The sequence below is a fragment of the Danaus plexippus genome, chromosome 8 (assembly GCF_018135715.1).
Source record: "Danaus plexippus chromosome 8, MEX_DaPlex, whole genome shotgun sequence".
NCBI lineage: Eukaryota > Metazoa > Arthropoda > Insecta > Lepidoptera > Nymphalidae > Danaus > Danaus plexippus.
In genome coordinates, this window is record NC_083542.1 from 3,043,154 (window position 1) to 3,061,278 (window position 18,125).

At 34.7% G+C, this 18,125-nt stretch overlaps 1 protein-coding gene across 2 annotated transcripts; it reads left to right on the forward strand.

Moving 5' to 3' along the window:
- The first annotated feature begins 284 nt into the window (after nt 1-284).
- On the forward strand, nt 285-17,281 carry LOC116773347 (testis-expressed protein 2). 2 transcript variants are annotated; one of them, XM_061521110.1, is made up of 21 exons: nt 285-487; nt 823-1,266; nt 1,338-1,444; nt 2,284-2,428; nt 2,791-3,287; nt 3,365-3,452; nt 4,021-4,174; nt 5,428-5,628; nt 6,137-6,207; nt 9,986-10,173; nt 10,508-10,629; nt 11,179-11,317; nt 11,560-11,679; nt 12,195-12,299; nt 12,799-12,951; nt 13,281-13,470; nt 14,037-14,131; nt 14,345-14,466; nt 14,693-14,777; nt 15,566-15,705; nt 15,990-17,281. In XM_061521110.1, exons 1-21 carry the CDS (start codon nt 469-471, stop codon nt 16,177-16,179), a joined length of 3,375 nt encoding a protein of 1,124 aa, XP_061377094.1. In that variant the 5' UTR covers nt 285-468; the 3' UTR covers nt 16,180-17,281. The 2 variants fall into 2 exon arrangements, with proteins under 2 accessions (XP_061377094.1, XP_061377095.1); XM_061521111.1 differs by lacking the exon at nt 12,195-12,299 and having other exon boundaries at nt 286-487; nt 15,990-17,280.
- Nucleotides 17,282-18,125: the final 844 nt, after the last annotated feature.

The following is an 18,125-nucleotide window of genomic DNA, read 5'->3' on the forward strand; positions in this document are numbered from 1 at the left end:
TGAATCGCCTTACGTCAAATGTCAATGTCATAATGTAAATCCAAATAGATACTATAAAAGGGAATGGCGACAATATAAACAATATGTCACATTGATCAATATTTAATAATAATTGAATTTTTACAATTCTTCTTAAATCTAATTGTGCTTTAGTTCAATTATTTTCATAACTTTATATTTTGTTTAATGAACTGCGTTTTATCCTTATATATAAATTACAACGGCCATCTTAGATTGTTTTGTTTATTGAGCTGACATTGACAATATAAGTCAATGACACCACTCATTAACAAGACGTCAAAGTCGTTATTCTGTGTTAAATATTCTAACTAAAGAGTGAGGACCTATCGAATGTTTAGTTCCGTAAATATTTAGTATACTTGGCTCATTGATTGCAAGTAATTGCCTAATTATTGAATCCGAATACAGTTGTGACATGGATATTTAGTGCGTTAATAGAACCGAAATATGGAAGTTTCAGGCGCAGGTACGAAACAATTTTTTATTGTTTATGATTTTGATACGACATTAATAATTTTTTTTATAAAGAATACGGTCTTAATTTTTTATTAATAACGGATGTAACCATTACTAGTTGTATCTAATTGAAAGATAACTTTTGTGTATATTTTTGTTTCTTTGGTAACAAAGAAAAATAGATACAATCACTTCGTAACATACGGTTCTTAAAAATCTTCAATTCTTTGTCTATTTCCTATAAGATATTGAATTATTTAGAATACTTATTGGAATTTATGACACTTATAATTTTTTGAAGTGTCATTTAATTTGCTTCATGCTGTAAACAATGGTGTTTTTTAGGGAAATCCCCAAATACGTCACTATCATTTAGATACAATGCTAATAATGAGGAACTGGAGGAACTTCTTCAGGCCTGTGAGGACGACCCCCCAACACCACAAGCTGAGCCAGCTCCGGTTAGGAGTGAAAGTGCCAGTCCTAAAAGAGCCGAGAAGAATATATCCATCATAGATAAATATTTCAAATCTATGCGTACAGAGAAAACAAATGAAAAGACAGAGGATATCAAACCAGAGATTAAACCGGAAGAAACTCGTTCTATAATACCTCCCAAAGAAATCACTTCATCCCCTATGAAAGAGTATCTAAACCGGCTTGGAAAAAGAAACACCCCAGAGGTCGCTCCGGAGGGAAAGGAGGCTAATGAAACTTGGAAAATATTTCATGATTTTAAGTTCAAAATAGCTCAAGCTGTCGAAGATATGAAAACGCGTTCTGTTGAAGGTAAATTTAACCACAGTGTAGCAAAAACTATATTGGACATGTGAATAATAATTTTTATAATCTCATGATAGACACTAAGGACAAAAGTCTACCGAGAGAAAACTCGACATCAGATTCTGAAGAGAATTCAGCTGTTAAGGACTCGGATCAGCAGAGTATGGGTGATACGGACAATCAAGTGAGTACATTATGAATAAATTTGTGTTTGACTAGGCAGTTGTTTGTATCTAAGTTTTGACAAAATCATACTTTACACACCTTAAAATTGTGTAATTATTATGTTCAGATTTTATACTTATTATAATGGTCAAAATTCAATGTCAAAATTTTCCTATCAATATTTACATAAATAAAATTTAAGTATCTGTTTGGAATTTCAAATTAACAGCTTTCACTGAACATATATGTATATATATATATATATATATATATATACAATACCTCTGTAAAAAATAGAGATTTAAAATATTTATCTATGTCTGTATGTTCCGACTTCCGGCTAATCTCTGGAATGGTTGTACCGATTTTGACTGGAATTTCACTCGCAGGTAGGTGATCTCTTTAGAAGTAATTTAGACCACTTTTAACCGACTTCAAAATGGGGGAAGTTCTCAATTCGACTAAATGCTTGTTAAGCTATTACTCCGTAAATTAAAGGCCGATATTCAAAATTATTTGTTTCATGGAAAGGTCATTGACCTGAAGTACATATAAACATTATCATCAAGTCGGAATCCGATTAACGAATATTCGAGAAATTTAATGGCACTTCATAATGATTATAGCTCGTATCTCAAGGGGGTTTAGTACGTGGGCAAAGCCGCAGGAACTATCTAGTCCATAAATAAATTACCACATCACATTAATATACGAATTAGTTAAAATTATCTGTATAATGAAAAATAAGTTTTTATGTATGACTTTACAAGCAAGAAACTAATGTTCTAAATTAATGTTTGTTGTCGGATGTCTTTATCTCATAATAACAATGATAATTTATATCTGTATAATCTAAAGGTGTCTTCATTGGACAGCAGTATGCAGAACTTATCTGACATGACTCAGCCATTAACGGCCAAGCCTATGGAGTTTGAGCTGATAAAGGAAACGAATTTAAACAAAAGTCACTCGGAATCCAGTGATGACACGCATAAGAATTTACGTGAGTTGATATTTTGTGTTGTACCTATTTCTGTATTGTTTTAAGAATAAATGTAATTTTTGTCCATGAAATTATTTCTGATTTTAATAATTTTGTGTATTTTTTTATCATACCATTTTCTTCGCGTCTGAGTTTTTTTTGTTACTCGCATTTTCAATGTCTCCATGACGGGGGTGGATAGGTGTTTACTGAGACAATGCGTTTACCGTCAGATGACATGTTAGCCAAGCACTAACTGGCCCATAGTTAATATATATATATATATAGTATATAGTATTGAATCCAATGCATAAATATTTTCATCTCAAACTTTACTTTGCGTGAACCACTGTAGTCTTTCACATAAATATCAAATATTGTAGCATATCAAGAATCGGACTTAGCGAGGGAATTCTTACAAGACAGTATAGAGATCGAGTCCGGTGTTGAAGCCCTCGAGGACACGATCGACGCTTTCGGCGACGCCAATCAGATAGAAATGGAAGACAATAAAAGAACAACAGAAACACCCACAAACAATGCGAACACTTCAAACTTCGGACAGCCGCCCAACAAGAACAACATACACAAAGACGAACCAAAGAAGAATTATTTCTTTAAATTCTCAATGTATTTCCTAACGATATTTCTATTCGTTAACTACGTGCTATTCCCTAATTCGAATATATGGAACGGTTTCCTATTGGGCATTTGGTTTTTCTGTTTCGCAACCAACGTCCGTGATTGGCTGATGGATAACTACTTCAGGGATTGGGAACCGAGGAAGGGTGGTTTCTTCCAATTGAAACAGAGCACAACACTACCATTTATATACACGATACCAACTATAAAGGAGCACAAGCCGTTGAAAAAGTTTGAGGTTTGTTACATTATTATTATTCAAAATAATTTATAATATAGATCGTATTAAGATATTTCATTATCTGTGTTTTTCAGGGTTGGTTAAATCATTATAGGTTTCCAGACTACGATCCCTTCACGTATCACATCAATAAGACAACAACGGCTTTCGTCAAACTTGAAGGTATATGTATACATTTATATATATATATATATATATTAAACAATTGATTAAAATGATTTCACGCTATTTAAATATAATAATTTCTATAAAAAAAAAATATCTTTATTTAAATGTCACTGTAACGGTTGAATATCGTCATATGATGTTGATTCATCGTAATTATTATGCAACAGATAATGTGTTATGTTTAATAATAAAAATGTGTTCAAACGCGTCAAAACTAATATGACCTTGAAAATGTCCGTTAATATCGCGTCCGCTATTGTTTATTTGAAGCTGAATTAATATATTCCTCTGCTTTGGAAATATATTAAAAACGGGAATTATAAAGCTATCGGAATATTTAATTTATTTAATAGCTTAATGCATTTTAAATGTGTTTTGACGGACATGATAAAGTTTATCTTTCTTGCAATATAACTATTGTCATTGACTTACAAAGATCCTAAGATAGGTAAATCATTTAGTTTGAGAGTGTTACATACTATGAAACCTTTTTGCAGTTTTTTTTATTACTTTATATCGACAAACAACTATTTAATTCAATTCCCGTCACCCTGTTAACCAGGTTGCAACCTACGCATATCGTACACAAGGACAAAGGTTGCTAAGCGCGCTCTTTGGGACGAAAAGATTGAAAATGTAACTTTCTACCAGCACCGGCTATACAACCTCACTGGTGCGAGAGTCATATTGCTGCCGAAAGGTTTAGTTAAAAGGAGGTTGGTATTGAGTTTAAATTTTATATTATGTATGAGAAAAAATTCATTAACTAATTTATGCTATTAATTAAAATATTTGTGTGCGTGACTGTTTACTGCGTGTTTTAATATTATGTGCACTATGGGTACTTTAATTATAATTTACAGACTAACAAATAATTTGTGTTTTGACACAAACATCTCTAAAGAGTAGGAGCACTTTACTAGAAATCTAAAATATAAAACTTCTAAAATTAACTTTAAAACATAATTTGTTATACATAATCGGATTTATATAATTTATTTAATAATATATAAGAAATAACTTTAGTATTGATAAAGAAGGATTACGTGCGTCTTAAGCTGCATAAACATGTGTCTGTGCACAAAAATTGAAAAAAATAATACAAACAAAATTACCATATAAGTAATATGTGTTCGTTATAGTTATAAGTTAATTTGTGTCAATTAACTACGTAATAACTCATATCGACGTAATATATATTAAGCACAAAACAAAAAAACGTAAAATTTTTAACATGTCCAAACGACTGTTGTATTAAAAGCACGCGATATTGATCGTCGCACCGAAAAATATACGAAGTATTTCGAATATTTAAATTAGAGCAACGATATGAAAAAGATTGAATTTGAATAAAAAATAAAAATATAAAAAAATACTGGTCATAAACATCCTTACTATATAGATTTTTGTTTCGTGTTTTTATGTTCCAAATTTGAATTTCTCACAACGCAAAACACACTATGACCTTGAGAGTGTAACTTTTAAAATTGAAATGCGTTGACCAATAGGAAGTTGTCGTTTTATTTGTAATTGTTCATACTTACGTACCTCATTTAATGTTTGAAACGTTTTAATTTATCATCACCCGAATTATTCCTAACGCTTTAGTATTCTAACGCTAATTACGTTTTAAATGTTGAAAATGTTATTCATATTGTCTATTAGGAGATCTATCCGCCTGAATAATTATAAAACTGAAAGGAATGTCCTATAATGTTCTTGTTAGGTAAAACACAAAGACGCTTTGAATTATCCCCTGTATTCCAAATTGATATTATTAAATAACAACATAAATATATTAAGACCTTAATTTTAGTCCTAGGCGTCCATAATTTCATTAAATCCTAATCACATTGTTACACTGTCATTATCTGAGACACTAATTTGACTTAATGACGCCTAAATTTATTTTGATAGTTACAAAACTTAAGTCTAGACTTGATGACCTATATTCTTATTTTGTATAAAGGCAATGGAGCAAGAAATATCCAATTTGCATAATATTGAACGAAAAGGAGAAGATACAGGTGTTAGAGAAAGAAAACACGGATAAGAAATCTGATACACAGGAGAAGAAAAATAAAGATGTACCAGCGGAAGTTGAAAGCGCTGAAACAAACACGACGCCCGAAAAGAAGAGGAAGTTCGTGTGGAGAAAAAAAGAGAAGAGGTAATTTGAAGAGATATATTATTTAGCGTAAATATTTTAGTAAATACAATACCCATACTATTATTGTATTCTGCCATTACATAGGTAAAGTAATGGCAGAATTTTATATTTATTAAGTTGACACTAGCTTGTGAAGATTTAGCAGTGAAAACGTGAAACTCATCGTGTTCAGTTTAGTTTGAACGCAAACTTGTGATAATGCTTAGGTACATGTCCTTTACGTAGGTACGCATGTAAATGTAGATTATGTTTATGTCCTGGGACTGTGCAACTGATATAGCGAGCATAATAATTGCATGACACAGGCTAATTTAAACAACTTTACATAGTAAGTATAACTCGACCGACTGGTTAGTGAATAAAATTGAAATGCAAATAGAAATATTTAATGCGACGATGTATTTAATATTTATATTAAATATTATGTTAGTAATGATATTAAATATTAAACGCGTGATACCGTCAATATTATTATTGTAATAGTTAACACATATAATGTATATTCTAGTATTACACATACGGAAATTGAACCCGGTAAAGAAGGCCTTCGTCACAGACTCGTGAGGAAAATGCACAGAGGTGAGTTTGTAAACAATAGTTATCTATTTTGAAATAACACATGTATACATAGTGTATGCGTGTGTGTGTGTCTGTGTGTGTGTGTGTGTGTGTGTTTGTGTGTGTGTGTTTGTGTGTGTGTATGTGTGTGTGTGTGTGTGTGTTGATTATTTAATATATAGCAAATTAGTAAAACATTACCTCTTTATTCTATCAGTCCTCATTTTGTTATAATTCATGTCACGATTTTTTTTATGAGACACCTCTTAAAACTAATTGCAACGTTAATATATAGATATTCGTGACAAATGACATAAATTAATTGACATCTTTATAACAATTTTAAAATTCAGCGAGGTGATAAATCCCGGTTCTAAGCGCTTTTTAAAAGTATTCGTCTCAAAGAATAATAAAATTGAAACTATCTCACATTTCAATTGAATTTATTTAATAAAATGATGTACAGAAAAATGTTTAATTATATATATATAAATTTCAGATTTGACTTTTCAATTATTTATTAAAACTACGAAATTAACATATCCTCAAAGTATCTATTTTACATAATTAAACTAACGAGGGACTAGTTCGTCTCTATAGTCTATTTGACTAAAACATGTTTATATCTATTTTTAGAATTAAACATTGCGAATAATTTTACTTTAAGGAGATATAAATGTTTTTTTTTTCTTGCAACCCATATTGATATTCGTTGATTCTTTAAATTCGACTTGTATTAAAACCTTCATTGTCACACTCTCATTACTCATGAGGAGTTGGTAACTATTTCTCCTTTTTACATAACAATGGGAATATTTCATTTTTTTTATTTGATCTCCTTGATATTATAAGGCGTGCAGGTTAATGAACTTTATGGTGAATGGATTAAAATATACGCGTGCTTAGATGACTGTTTATTCCAAGCTATAAAATTCACTGTATATGTTTTACATTTCATACATAATTTAAGTATATAAAATACGTCACGCTAGAATTGTCATTTTTGACCCCTTTCCCCTATTGTTGCTTTGGTGACTCCCCCTAGAAGTATATTGTCAAAACACTAAGTTAACCCCCCCCCCCCACAATAATATAGTAAAAATTTCAATGTATACAAAGTAATTAAATTTAAAATATTAAATAGTAATATGTAAAATCATCTGTATAAGTTCAATGGTAAATAACGAATGAAGGAATAAAATAATTATTAAATACATCGGGGACATAATTTTATTTGTTACCGCGCTGAGAGCATAGAGTACCTACCTACTTGGAAATGCTGCTCTCTCAAGTATTGGAAAAAGAACGCCTCAATAAATGTCAAAAAGCGAGAACCTCGTCAGAGCTAGCGCTCATGAAAAAGTAAATAAAAATTGTTACCTAATACAGTGAAATCTGGTTAAGTGAGTGAATTTGTTTCACTTGTAGAGGCAGGTATTCCACTTTCCCAGTGTCTCAGTATATCTGGTATAAACATATGTCTCATTTACAGAAGTTTCCGTTAATAGATGTCAGAGAACAGGTTTTCATTGTCAGAGATGCGATTAATATACGTAATTTTGTTTTAATAGTAATATGTATATATATCCAGTGCAGACAGTCAACGAAACTAAATAAAAAGTTCTTACGTAAAACTAAACTTACTTCAGAGCCTATTTTATATGCCGTAGTTATGTAAAGGCGTAAACAATGTCGCTTTCAGTAAGTTATCCGAAGAGTATCTTTTAAGTAACTGTCGACGTTTATAACATCTTAGACTGCGGCCTCTTTGTTATCGTCATTGCTGATTCCTAGGTACTAATCATAGGGTCAATTTCTAAGTTTTCGTTCTCTAGTAAGCTTTCGTTACAGTTAGTTTATATTCGAATCTAAATTTCCAAAGCTTGTTTGCTATAACAGTTTTGGTCACACAAAACTAAGCTTTCCTAACAAAATCCTTGCCTGAAGAACTTTGATTCATGAACGCTAATTTTCTTCTATACATTTAATAACATGTTGAACAACTTCTTTCCCATAATGATGACGCCTTGATCCGTTGGTAGTAATTTACTGGTATTCGCAGGCTGGCAGGCTGGCATAATCGGAAAAAGCAGTAGGTGTCATTCACGCTTTTTTATTATTTTGGTTATTCACAAACAAAGTTTTAACGCCTTTGAAATATTATAGAGTTTTAGTTTTTCCGATGATCAGAATAGACGGCTTTTCAGTTCCTAACATGTTAGCGCGCAGAAGCATTGTAAGGCGATGTTTACTAAGTGTTCCGGCACGATAGGACCTACCTTTTATCATGAAAGTTATATCGGGTAGACACTTATAAAATAGTGCCGGTTCATTTGCGATAAAAATATCATCAGCGGAATAATGGCGTAAAAGAATTTGGCTATATTTGTTACCGTTATCAGCGTCAACCCTTCACCGCTAACCATTTCAACCAACCATTGCTGCTACAAAAATTATAAATACCAAACATTCGCGCAAAACCTAGAGTCTTTTCTTTGATCATCGTTCCAATAAGCGGAACATTTTTTATTACGAAACTTCAAGACCGGTGATAGCAGTCAATGTTTAAATTCGGGATATTCAGTTAAACGTAAAAAGTTTAGTTTTCTGTGAACATTAGAACATTGTGATTGAATCTTATGTTTATTCTGAATTATTCTACAAAGAGTAGATTTTGGCAGATTAAATTCGACACAAGCTAAAACGCATGTGTCCCTACTTTACAAACGGATATAAACTTCATTTTTTCAGTTTCGGATAACAATTTGAGGCTTCATTTCTTCATTTTTCATATACCTTCCGTAATGCCTTTAGTGTAGCAAAACTAAAACTGAAGATATTTGAGACTCAAAGCCCATCACGTAGTTAACAAGGAATTTACGATAGAATAATAAAAGTTAGTAAACAATCAGAATATGTTAAAGTCACTCGCTATCTCGGTTATAGAGGTAACTACGATAATAAATTAGGAAGAACAAACCCAGGCGTAGAGATTTCCTTTATCCCACTAACAGAGATAATTCAGTGCTAAAGTGTTGGGACGGGAGCATGGGTTCAAGTTATGGTGGTTTCTCATTTATCCAGGCCCCACTTAACCGAGTTCCAGAATACATAAAGTAACAATTTATAAGACTATGTAGTTTGAAAGTTGATTTATTTATTATGACATCTATCATATTGAAAATCGAAACAGAAAAAGTCGAGAGAAATATTAACGAACGGCGAATATTACGTTTCAATAGACCCCCGGCCTACATGTCATGTCACACTCAGCTAAACCCCTTCCTTCCTAGCCCCTGTACGCGGAAGTATTTTATGCACGACCACTAATACATAGAATAATAAAACAGAGTAATCACAGTTTGGATATATAGATTGGGTGTACTCGGGATAGTCTGTACTACCACACACACACGGACACACGGACAACAAAACGCGACTCAATAGTATAACAATATCATGATAATATTAATGACGATTTTTATTTATTTATAAAATTAAATTATAAATTAAATAGTCATAATAAAAGATACGAATAAGATATCGGTTACCCACTTAATAGGTACCCACTTAATAAGTAGGTTACCCACTTCATAGGAACTTTATATAACGAAATTTTATTTTATTTATTTTTTATTTTAATAGTGACCTGGAAAAAATCTCTTCAAGAGAAGTCCATCTGTTGTGACCTCAATATAGATTTAATTATATTTTATCTTTTGTTTGTAAATAAATAAAAAAATCATGCTATATTCCTTTTTCATAACTGTCACTAATCTCATATAACTTTATTCCTCAGACAAAAAGATCGACAACACCTCACAGTGCACCGAACCCGAGACGAGTCATTCAGATAAGAACACACAACTTGAATATGAAGCGGCGGAAACGGAAATAGAACTGACCAAGACGGCCAATAGCAAAGATGAGGACGTGGAGCTCGATGAGAGCGAGCTAACCAAGATCAAAGAGTGTCTAGAGGAAACTGTGAGTAAGATCTACTAGGAAAAGAAATAAAACGCAGTCAGACAATACATATAATATACGTATATTTCTATCGTAATCCTCATCATACAGACGCTTTCATCTCGTCTTTCCGCTAACGCGAAGGATTAGAATTAAATCTAGACTATCTACTACTGACTTGGCATTAATTAAACTACGCAACTTAGTTAATATCGATCCGTCGATTAATCAAAGACACTCCTTTTATTGTTACTAAATTTTATGATGAAATAATCATAGTCCAATAAACATATTAAATTAGGAAAATATATAGGCAAAATATATTATAGTCATCATTTTTTATCTAATGATGTAGGAGTTGGAGACGGGATCGGATGGTGCGGCCGAGGGGGAGTGGAGCGTCCACGTCAAACACTCAAGAGATAAGCATTCTAGATTGTATCTCTTCGCAAGGACCGGAAGAGATAAACTCGAATGGTATAACACAAACACACACACACACACTCACTCACATACACACACATATATATATAATTTTCTGGTTAATTTAGTTCCATGTCCATGTTCTCATATTCAAAACGAATATTTTTCCTTGAATACCTTAGTAATGTTACCATGTCGCTAATAGCTTTGAAAATGTCGGGGACTTATAAAGGGACATTGTGACTAAAAATTATCACTAACAATGAAATATTCATTCGCCCATGACGCCCCCAATTATATTGCATAAGGTATAGCACACTCACAAAGGGGCGTCTTTAGCAACAATCAATAAGTAATAATTTTTGTTATCCCCATTATTATTACAAAGATATCCTAGTTCATAAATAAAATAAAGTAAGTAGGCTAACGAATGTATAATCATTAGTCCAATCCAGCTTAAACTAGTTAATCAAATCCAGCCAAATCCAGTTCAAACCACTCAATTACATCCAGCCGAAACCAGTCCAAACCGGTTATTCATATCCAGATAAAACCAATTAATCATATCAAATGTAATGATCTTCGTATTCCTTCTTATTCCAGGTACCGCCGCCTCCTGGTAGCCGTGTCAGAGGCCCGTTCCGACTCTCCCGTTGAGGACGAACGACACACGGACGACAAGGACCCCATCGAGCTCGCTGTATACAAGCTCACTGAGAAGGATACTGTCGCCTTCGCTAAGGTTATAAGGCTTATTACACACTAAGGACCACTCACCAAACACAGGCCGACTTAACTAAACTAAACTTGGTTCACAGTCACTATTAACAAGGATTTAGTAATGCATACACGTTTTATATTGATATAGTCTATATAGAAATTAAAATAAATTTCTTTACGTCATATGTTCTTGCCAATGTGGCATTAGAGTTATAATTAATTATATGTGTTCCTGTAAATAATATTTTATTGTTCAATTTCCAGTCCAAGTCCAACGAGCAGGTGTCTGAGGGGGTGACTATCAGCAGTACGGCGCAGCCGCTGCCGTCTAACTTTGACCTATACGAGAAGTCGTTTTGGCCCTACCTACTGAAGATTATACAGGTATATGATCATATATTCGATATCACTAACAAATATTTTACAATTTTTTCTATATAACATATATTCTATACTAGTCTATGCCCGCGACTTTGTTCTTGACGAAGTTGATTTATTTAAAAACTGCATAAAACACATCACACCGTTAGCGTTTAGAACATCAAGTGAAAGTCCTAGGTCCTATATCATGATATAGGTAGCAAGTAGTTAAAAGTATTCGTGTACAGAAGTATTTCAATGTTACTATATTTAAAAAAAAAACATAAATAACATATAACTAAATAGAAAATAAGAAATAGTGAATTGATTTACAGTTTCGCAATATTTTTCATAGATTGAGGCCTTGTTCGACTTAGCACCAACAATCAACGCACGCGCATGCCTCTATTAATAGATCATATAAATGTTTAAAGCGATTCACAATCATCTTAAAGCTTAGTTTTAATCTCACACAAGTGCCTATGTTAAGTTTTCCTCGATAATCACAATATAAAGTTACTAACACCGTCACCGCATAGAACCACGAGACGTCCTCTAAACAGACGACGGACGCGGGCGTCATGTGTCAGATAGAGCCCACGCCGCCCGACAGGAGTAAGAGTAAAAAGAAGAAAAAGACAGCTGTAACTATGTCTCATAGATATACTATGATCACTGGCAGTCACTGATGCGGTGAAGCGCCGTGAAGTAGAGTGGCAAATAGTAGTATTAATGTAGATTGTAGGGACAGTGTGTTGTTATGACAAAATCTCTTTCGACAATATATATATATATATATATATATGTAATTATTTACAAATTAGCGTTTATTTGATACTTTTTTTAATATATACCTAAATAAAATTTAACTGTAATTATAATCTTGATAACAAAACTACTAACATCCTGTATATAGCCGACTCCGTGTTTATTTAAAGGGATTATTTTACTTATGTTAGTTGATTTATATAAAGAATAAAAATAATAGTACACTGCCATCCTTATTAATCAGTGGTCACAATAGATGTGGCCTACTGGTTCGATTTCTAGTTACGAAGAAGTTGTAGTAGATATTACATATAGAGACAGCATTGGTATTGGTCTACAAATAGTCTATTAATAAGATATCACCCGCGACTCCAGTCCCAGGGCGCGGAGTGCACGTGTCGCGTGTTGCCGGCGGAGGTGTCGTGGGTGAACACCGTGCTGGCGAGGCTCATGTATGACGTCATGAGGGACCCCGCCATGGTGGCCCGCGTCCAGAACAGGATACAGAGGAAGCTTAACACGCTCAAGGTAACGTATACGGAGCAGCCTGTATATGAATAGTATGTGCGAGTGTTCCTATTATAGTAGTTATTTGGACAGCCATCTCATACAAAGAATATGGAATGTTAAGAAACTCGACCCCGAGTCACCAATAGTGGGGTTTTATGTTATAATAGAAAAATATGGGTGGCTATCGACCTTTACATCACTGTGCTATCTGTCTATATTTTTGTTCTTAGGAATTCACAGAAATAATCTGTTGAAATAATGATAAAAATATAGATTATCTGTGACTTACACACGGACCCTGACAGTAAAAGCTAACAAGTAACGATGAATGCTCGTGTGTCCGTCAGCTGCCGTCGTTCATGTCTCCGCTGGTGGTGACGGAGCTGGTGCTGGCGGGCTCGTGCCCAGCCGTGTGCGGGGTGGGCTCGCCCTCGCTGGACGCGCGCGGCCTGTGGCTGCACGCCCTGCTGCGCTACGACGGCGGCGCCACCATCACCATCCTCACACAGATCAACCTGCTCAAGCTTAAGGAGAAGAGTCAGTCATCTATTATACTCTTTATATAATAAACGAAAGTATTACCTTCCCCTTAACTCTTTAGGACATTGTTTATATTAACATTTTCCTCTAATAAGTTCTTTTACTACTCAAATAACTCGAAAGAAAGATTTTGCACAATTCTTCATTTTAATATTATTATTGTCACTGCTTCGGCCGCCAGATGAGTTCAGGAAAGGTATGCAAACTAAATATGTTTTTAATAGAAATCAATTTATACATTGTAGGGACCAAAAGGTTCGTCGACTGGACATTATGTTGTTGTCCTTATTGTATTTAATATCTTGTATAATATTTAAATACTAAAAAAAATAAAAATATTGTGCTTACAACAAAATTCAACAATACCGATAACTATTTACTTCTCTGTAATTTCGATTTCATAATGACATAAAATTTAAATTAAATATTCAAATTTATACATACCTAAGAGCTTCACTGCATACAAATACAAACAACTCTGTAAGGATAAATGACATTAATAACAAATCGATAGACCGTCTATAAGGATGGATGCCTTATATTTTATGAGATATTTGTTTCAGATCTCACCTTAGAAGATCAACTACTAGCGGCAGCCGAAAATACAGTCGAGAGCGATGCTAGCTGCTCTATACCGAGCACGCTGCTCACAGACAAGGTGAGGGATAAACAATATACTAACGAGGCTATACGCTGTGGACGTGCTTACACAGTTGGTCTCGCACCTAAAAAAACACTTCGGCACCTAAAAAATATATGTACACATGGCATAAAATGTTTTAATAGTACCTGAAAAAAAAATGTGTACGGGAATTGATATTGACTGACAATAAGTTTAACCTGCTCTTATATCGGTTGACGGGGACTACAGAAACGCAAACCGGCGATCTACGACTCGGAGGTGGAGGATTCGGCGGAGTCCAGCAGCGACGACGAGAGCCCGCCCGTGCAGCCCGTCGACAGCACAGAGAATGTATTGGCCGCGGACTCTGTGTGAGTACACACGCACGCACACACGCGCGCGCACAGAAAAGAGAAAGACGTTTGTACATACACACACAAACAAACAGAATTCATACAACTTGTACACACCACACAACAATTTAGATATCTGAGATATTAAAGCATTTCCGTGTCAGCACATTCCATAGAGATGAATTAAATATATAAAGTTGACGATGAAATCTGTTGACTCTGAAGAAAAAATGTTCTGTTGTAGATCGTCAACAAACGAAGGCGGCTCGTCCAAGAAGAAGTTCCTCCGTATGGTAGACAAGATAGCCACCAACAAGTACTTCCAGCAGGTAACAACACCTCGTGTGTTAGGAAACATTGTCGCGTGAGAGTTCCTGACCTTGTTATTATAATTGTATAATTTTTATTCTAGAAAAATCTTAGACCGGATACAAAAGATATCTTTCACGTGTTTTAAATCAATATTCTTAATATAATACAATAGCAAATATAGAAACAACGTTACCAGGAACTAAACTAAATTTAAAGCAAACGACGTTTTTCTTAAACAACTTTATATGTAGGAAGAAATGATTTAGACTGAAGATAACACTTTTAAAAAGCTAGACAGCCATTGGAAGTCCTGTCAAAGCTTACGAACTATACACTCGTGTTAAAAACATTAAGCAGGTGAACAAAACTAATGAAGGTTTCAGTTAATCTTCAATAATATAAACTAAACAAAATGAACAAGTAACTAGCAAAATAAAACTGTACTTCGTAGCTCGTTGTATATTAATATATTTGTCCTGTTAGGTTTTGGTTAGCGATGAACATGGGATTTAACAGAAAACACTAATATTTACTCTATTATAACCGCAGGGGATATCGCTTGTATCTCTTTATAAGAGACTGACTCGAAACTGACTTGGCGTCGCTTTTGTATACAATCCGATTACTAGAACATTCCAAAACATTCTCGTTTATATTTCTACTTGTTTACAAACATTAACAAAAGGAATGTTCTAGAAGTATAGCTAATATTCCGTCCTTTCGTCACGAGATGGCACTGCCGCCTCAATGTCGAGGATATTGCACTACATTCGCTAAGACACATTTATAAAGAAAACATGATCAGGTAACCGACTACAAGTACGTGAAGCGTGCCATGGAAGGTCTCAGCAACACGGACATCAAGCTGCAGCTGGAGGTGAACGGCCTGGAGGGGAGGCTCGCCATCAACCTGCCGCCGCCGCCGCACGACCGACTGTGGATAGGGTGAGGAATATACACACGCACACACACGCACGATAAATAATACACATATGAAATCAAAGTGAATATTAATTTGTACCTTAAATATTCCTGATCAGCGCTGACTGGTGTACACGAGTAGTGCACACCGTGACTATAGAGAATGACTTATTATGAATGTATGTGTGTCGGGTTATATATTTTAACTTTAATGAACATTCCCATACTATAACAGCCGCAGCACGCCCCAGCTGTCTCGGACATTTGGACACATCGACTTGTTACTTAACTCCATGTGACATTTTCAGGTTCTCCACCAACCCGCAGCTGGTGCTGAAGGCGCGGCCGGCGGTCGGCGCGCGGGCGCTTCGGTTCGCTCACATCTCCAACTGGATAGAGCAGAAGCTCACCAAGGAGTTCGAGAAGGTCCTCGTGCTGCCCAACATGGAGGACTTCATCATAGACGTCATGTCACCCACGCCCATAGAGTTCGAGTAGGACATCAGCGTACCAATACCGGATTTACATCTGTACATCGGGGCTTGACGTGGACTCGCACTGATTTAGCATTTCCTGTTCATCTTACATGTATATCCGCAGAATAAAAAAATATTGCGTGGAGTCCCTGCGCGTTGAAGAAGCGAAGCTTCGTGATGTATAAATGAAAGTAGGAAGGGGTGGAAATCACTTTTGGTGAACTCATATTGTTCCTATAAGACAAACTTTATGAACGTTGCTTACAACTCACAATTGAGCCACCCGCTCACTCTCGCTCCGTCTCTCTCTATCCCCCTCCCCGGAGCGTTGAACGTTTAACGCAACCTCGTTGCAACTGGCATAAGGAGATCCACTTCAAAAATGAAGAATTATACTCTCCGTTTGTAGTGTGACGGTTTAAACTTGTGGTAAGAGCTGATTAAACTATAGGAAACTGTTCTATAACACAAACAATATGAGCTCGTCACGGAGACGAGCTGTCACCGAGCGTGTCACACGTGACACGTTATATAGAGTGTTTTATAATAAGTAACGGACAGACAGCGCTGAGCGTCGGTAGATATAGAGAAGATTATTGTAAATATTGAAATTATAAAAGATTTATATATATATAAAACTGTTCCGCACATGTTACAGTATACAGAGAGTGGTATATGAACGTGTAGCGGTTTGTATTGTTGTTCGGTAGGGTGTTGTGAGTGTCCCAGCTCGGTCGGGCGCTGCGTGCAGTCTGTGAGCTTCCTTGTACACTGATATGACAATAATTCTTATTCTTGAAACCTTTAAGCACGGAACAGTCCTCATAGTAATATTCATATATTTAATGACTGTACACAGACAAAGTGAACTCCCTGTAGCTGACACTGCCAGAAGCAGAACATTTTTTTTTTAAACTTGTCTATAAATAATTTTCAGGCGCTATATAAATATTAAATAATTTGTAAGCTAGCGGCGAGGTAAGCGAACTATTTTTCACATTAAAAATATATAAATATTGTTCAATCTAAATGATCGCACAAGCACGCCTCTACACGGCGTGGGGAGGTCTGTGTGCGTGCTCCTGTCGGTATAAGGCTGAATCCTTGCTCACGATACGCGGCACGTGTCCTCACATGCTCCCCCGTTTGGAATATATTTTTCTTAATGAAATTTCTATATTTTTTTTTTTGAAAAAATTCTCTTCTGTAATATTCTTATACGATCTTTTTATGAAATTCTTATACAATCTTTATGTATTTAACAAATTGCATATTTCAATAGTGTATCGTGGTGTCGTCGCAGACGCTTTGCTCGTTTGGATCGTAACCTAGCGTATATCTACATATCGAGACCATACTAATTTGTTTTTCGTTGTCTCTTGTCTTGGGCTACAGCGTTCAGTTGTTTTATTATTAGAAAATATATGAATTTAATTTTAGTTGAATATTTGTATATTTTTTTTATGTTTGCTTTTATAATAATTCGTTACTATTGATGGAGCGTTGATGGGCTTTCAAATGTTATGAAGAGATAAATTTTATAATACGACTTTTTGGCGCGATTGTTTAAATGGTGTGTTTGTTATGTAGCGAGGAGCTCCTGCGCGATGTCAGGCGGCAGACAGGAGATTAAATAAATTGTATAAAATATCGAAGTCAAACACTAAGACTGCTTACAATACGTCGGCTTATGTACAGAGGAGTTATATATACTTGGTTGAGAATCTGAACGTCTATAGAAATCTAATTAAATTAGGTCAAATACGTTACTGAAGTAACCTTAAGGTATATTGATTTTTTTAAAAGATATAATAAAAATAAATTTATAAAAATAAATTAAAGAAACTATTAAAATTTCATAGTAATGTAAGTCGGTGAGAATGTTTTCTGAACTGTTATGAATGTCGGCTCCGATCTTCAAACGAGAATGTCAGTACATCTCACTCGGAGCCGCCGCAGCTGTTAGTT

Bases quoted from the DNA above. Each gene is read 5' to 3' on its own strand.
- LOC116773347 (XM_061521110.1), top strand. The intron at 3,453-4,020 runs GTATATGTATAC...CCTGTTAACCAG, and splicing joins GGCTTTCGTCAAACTTGAAG to GTTGCAACCTACGCATATCG. The intron at 13,471-14,036 runs GTCAGTCATCTA...TATTTGTTTCAG, and splicing joins GCTCAAGCTTAAGGAGAAGA to ATCTCACCTTAGAAGATCAA.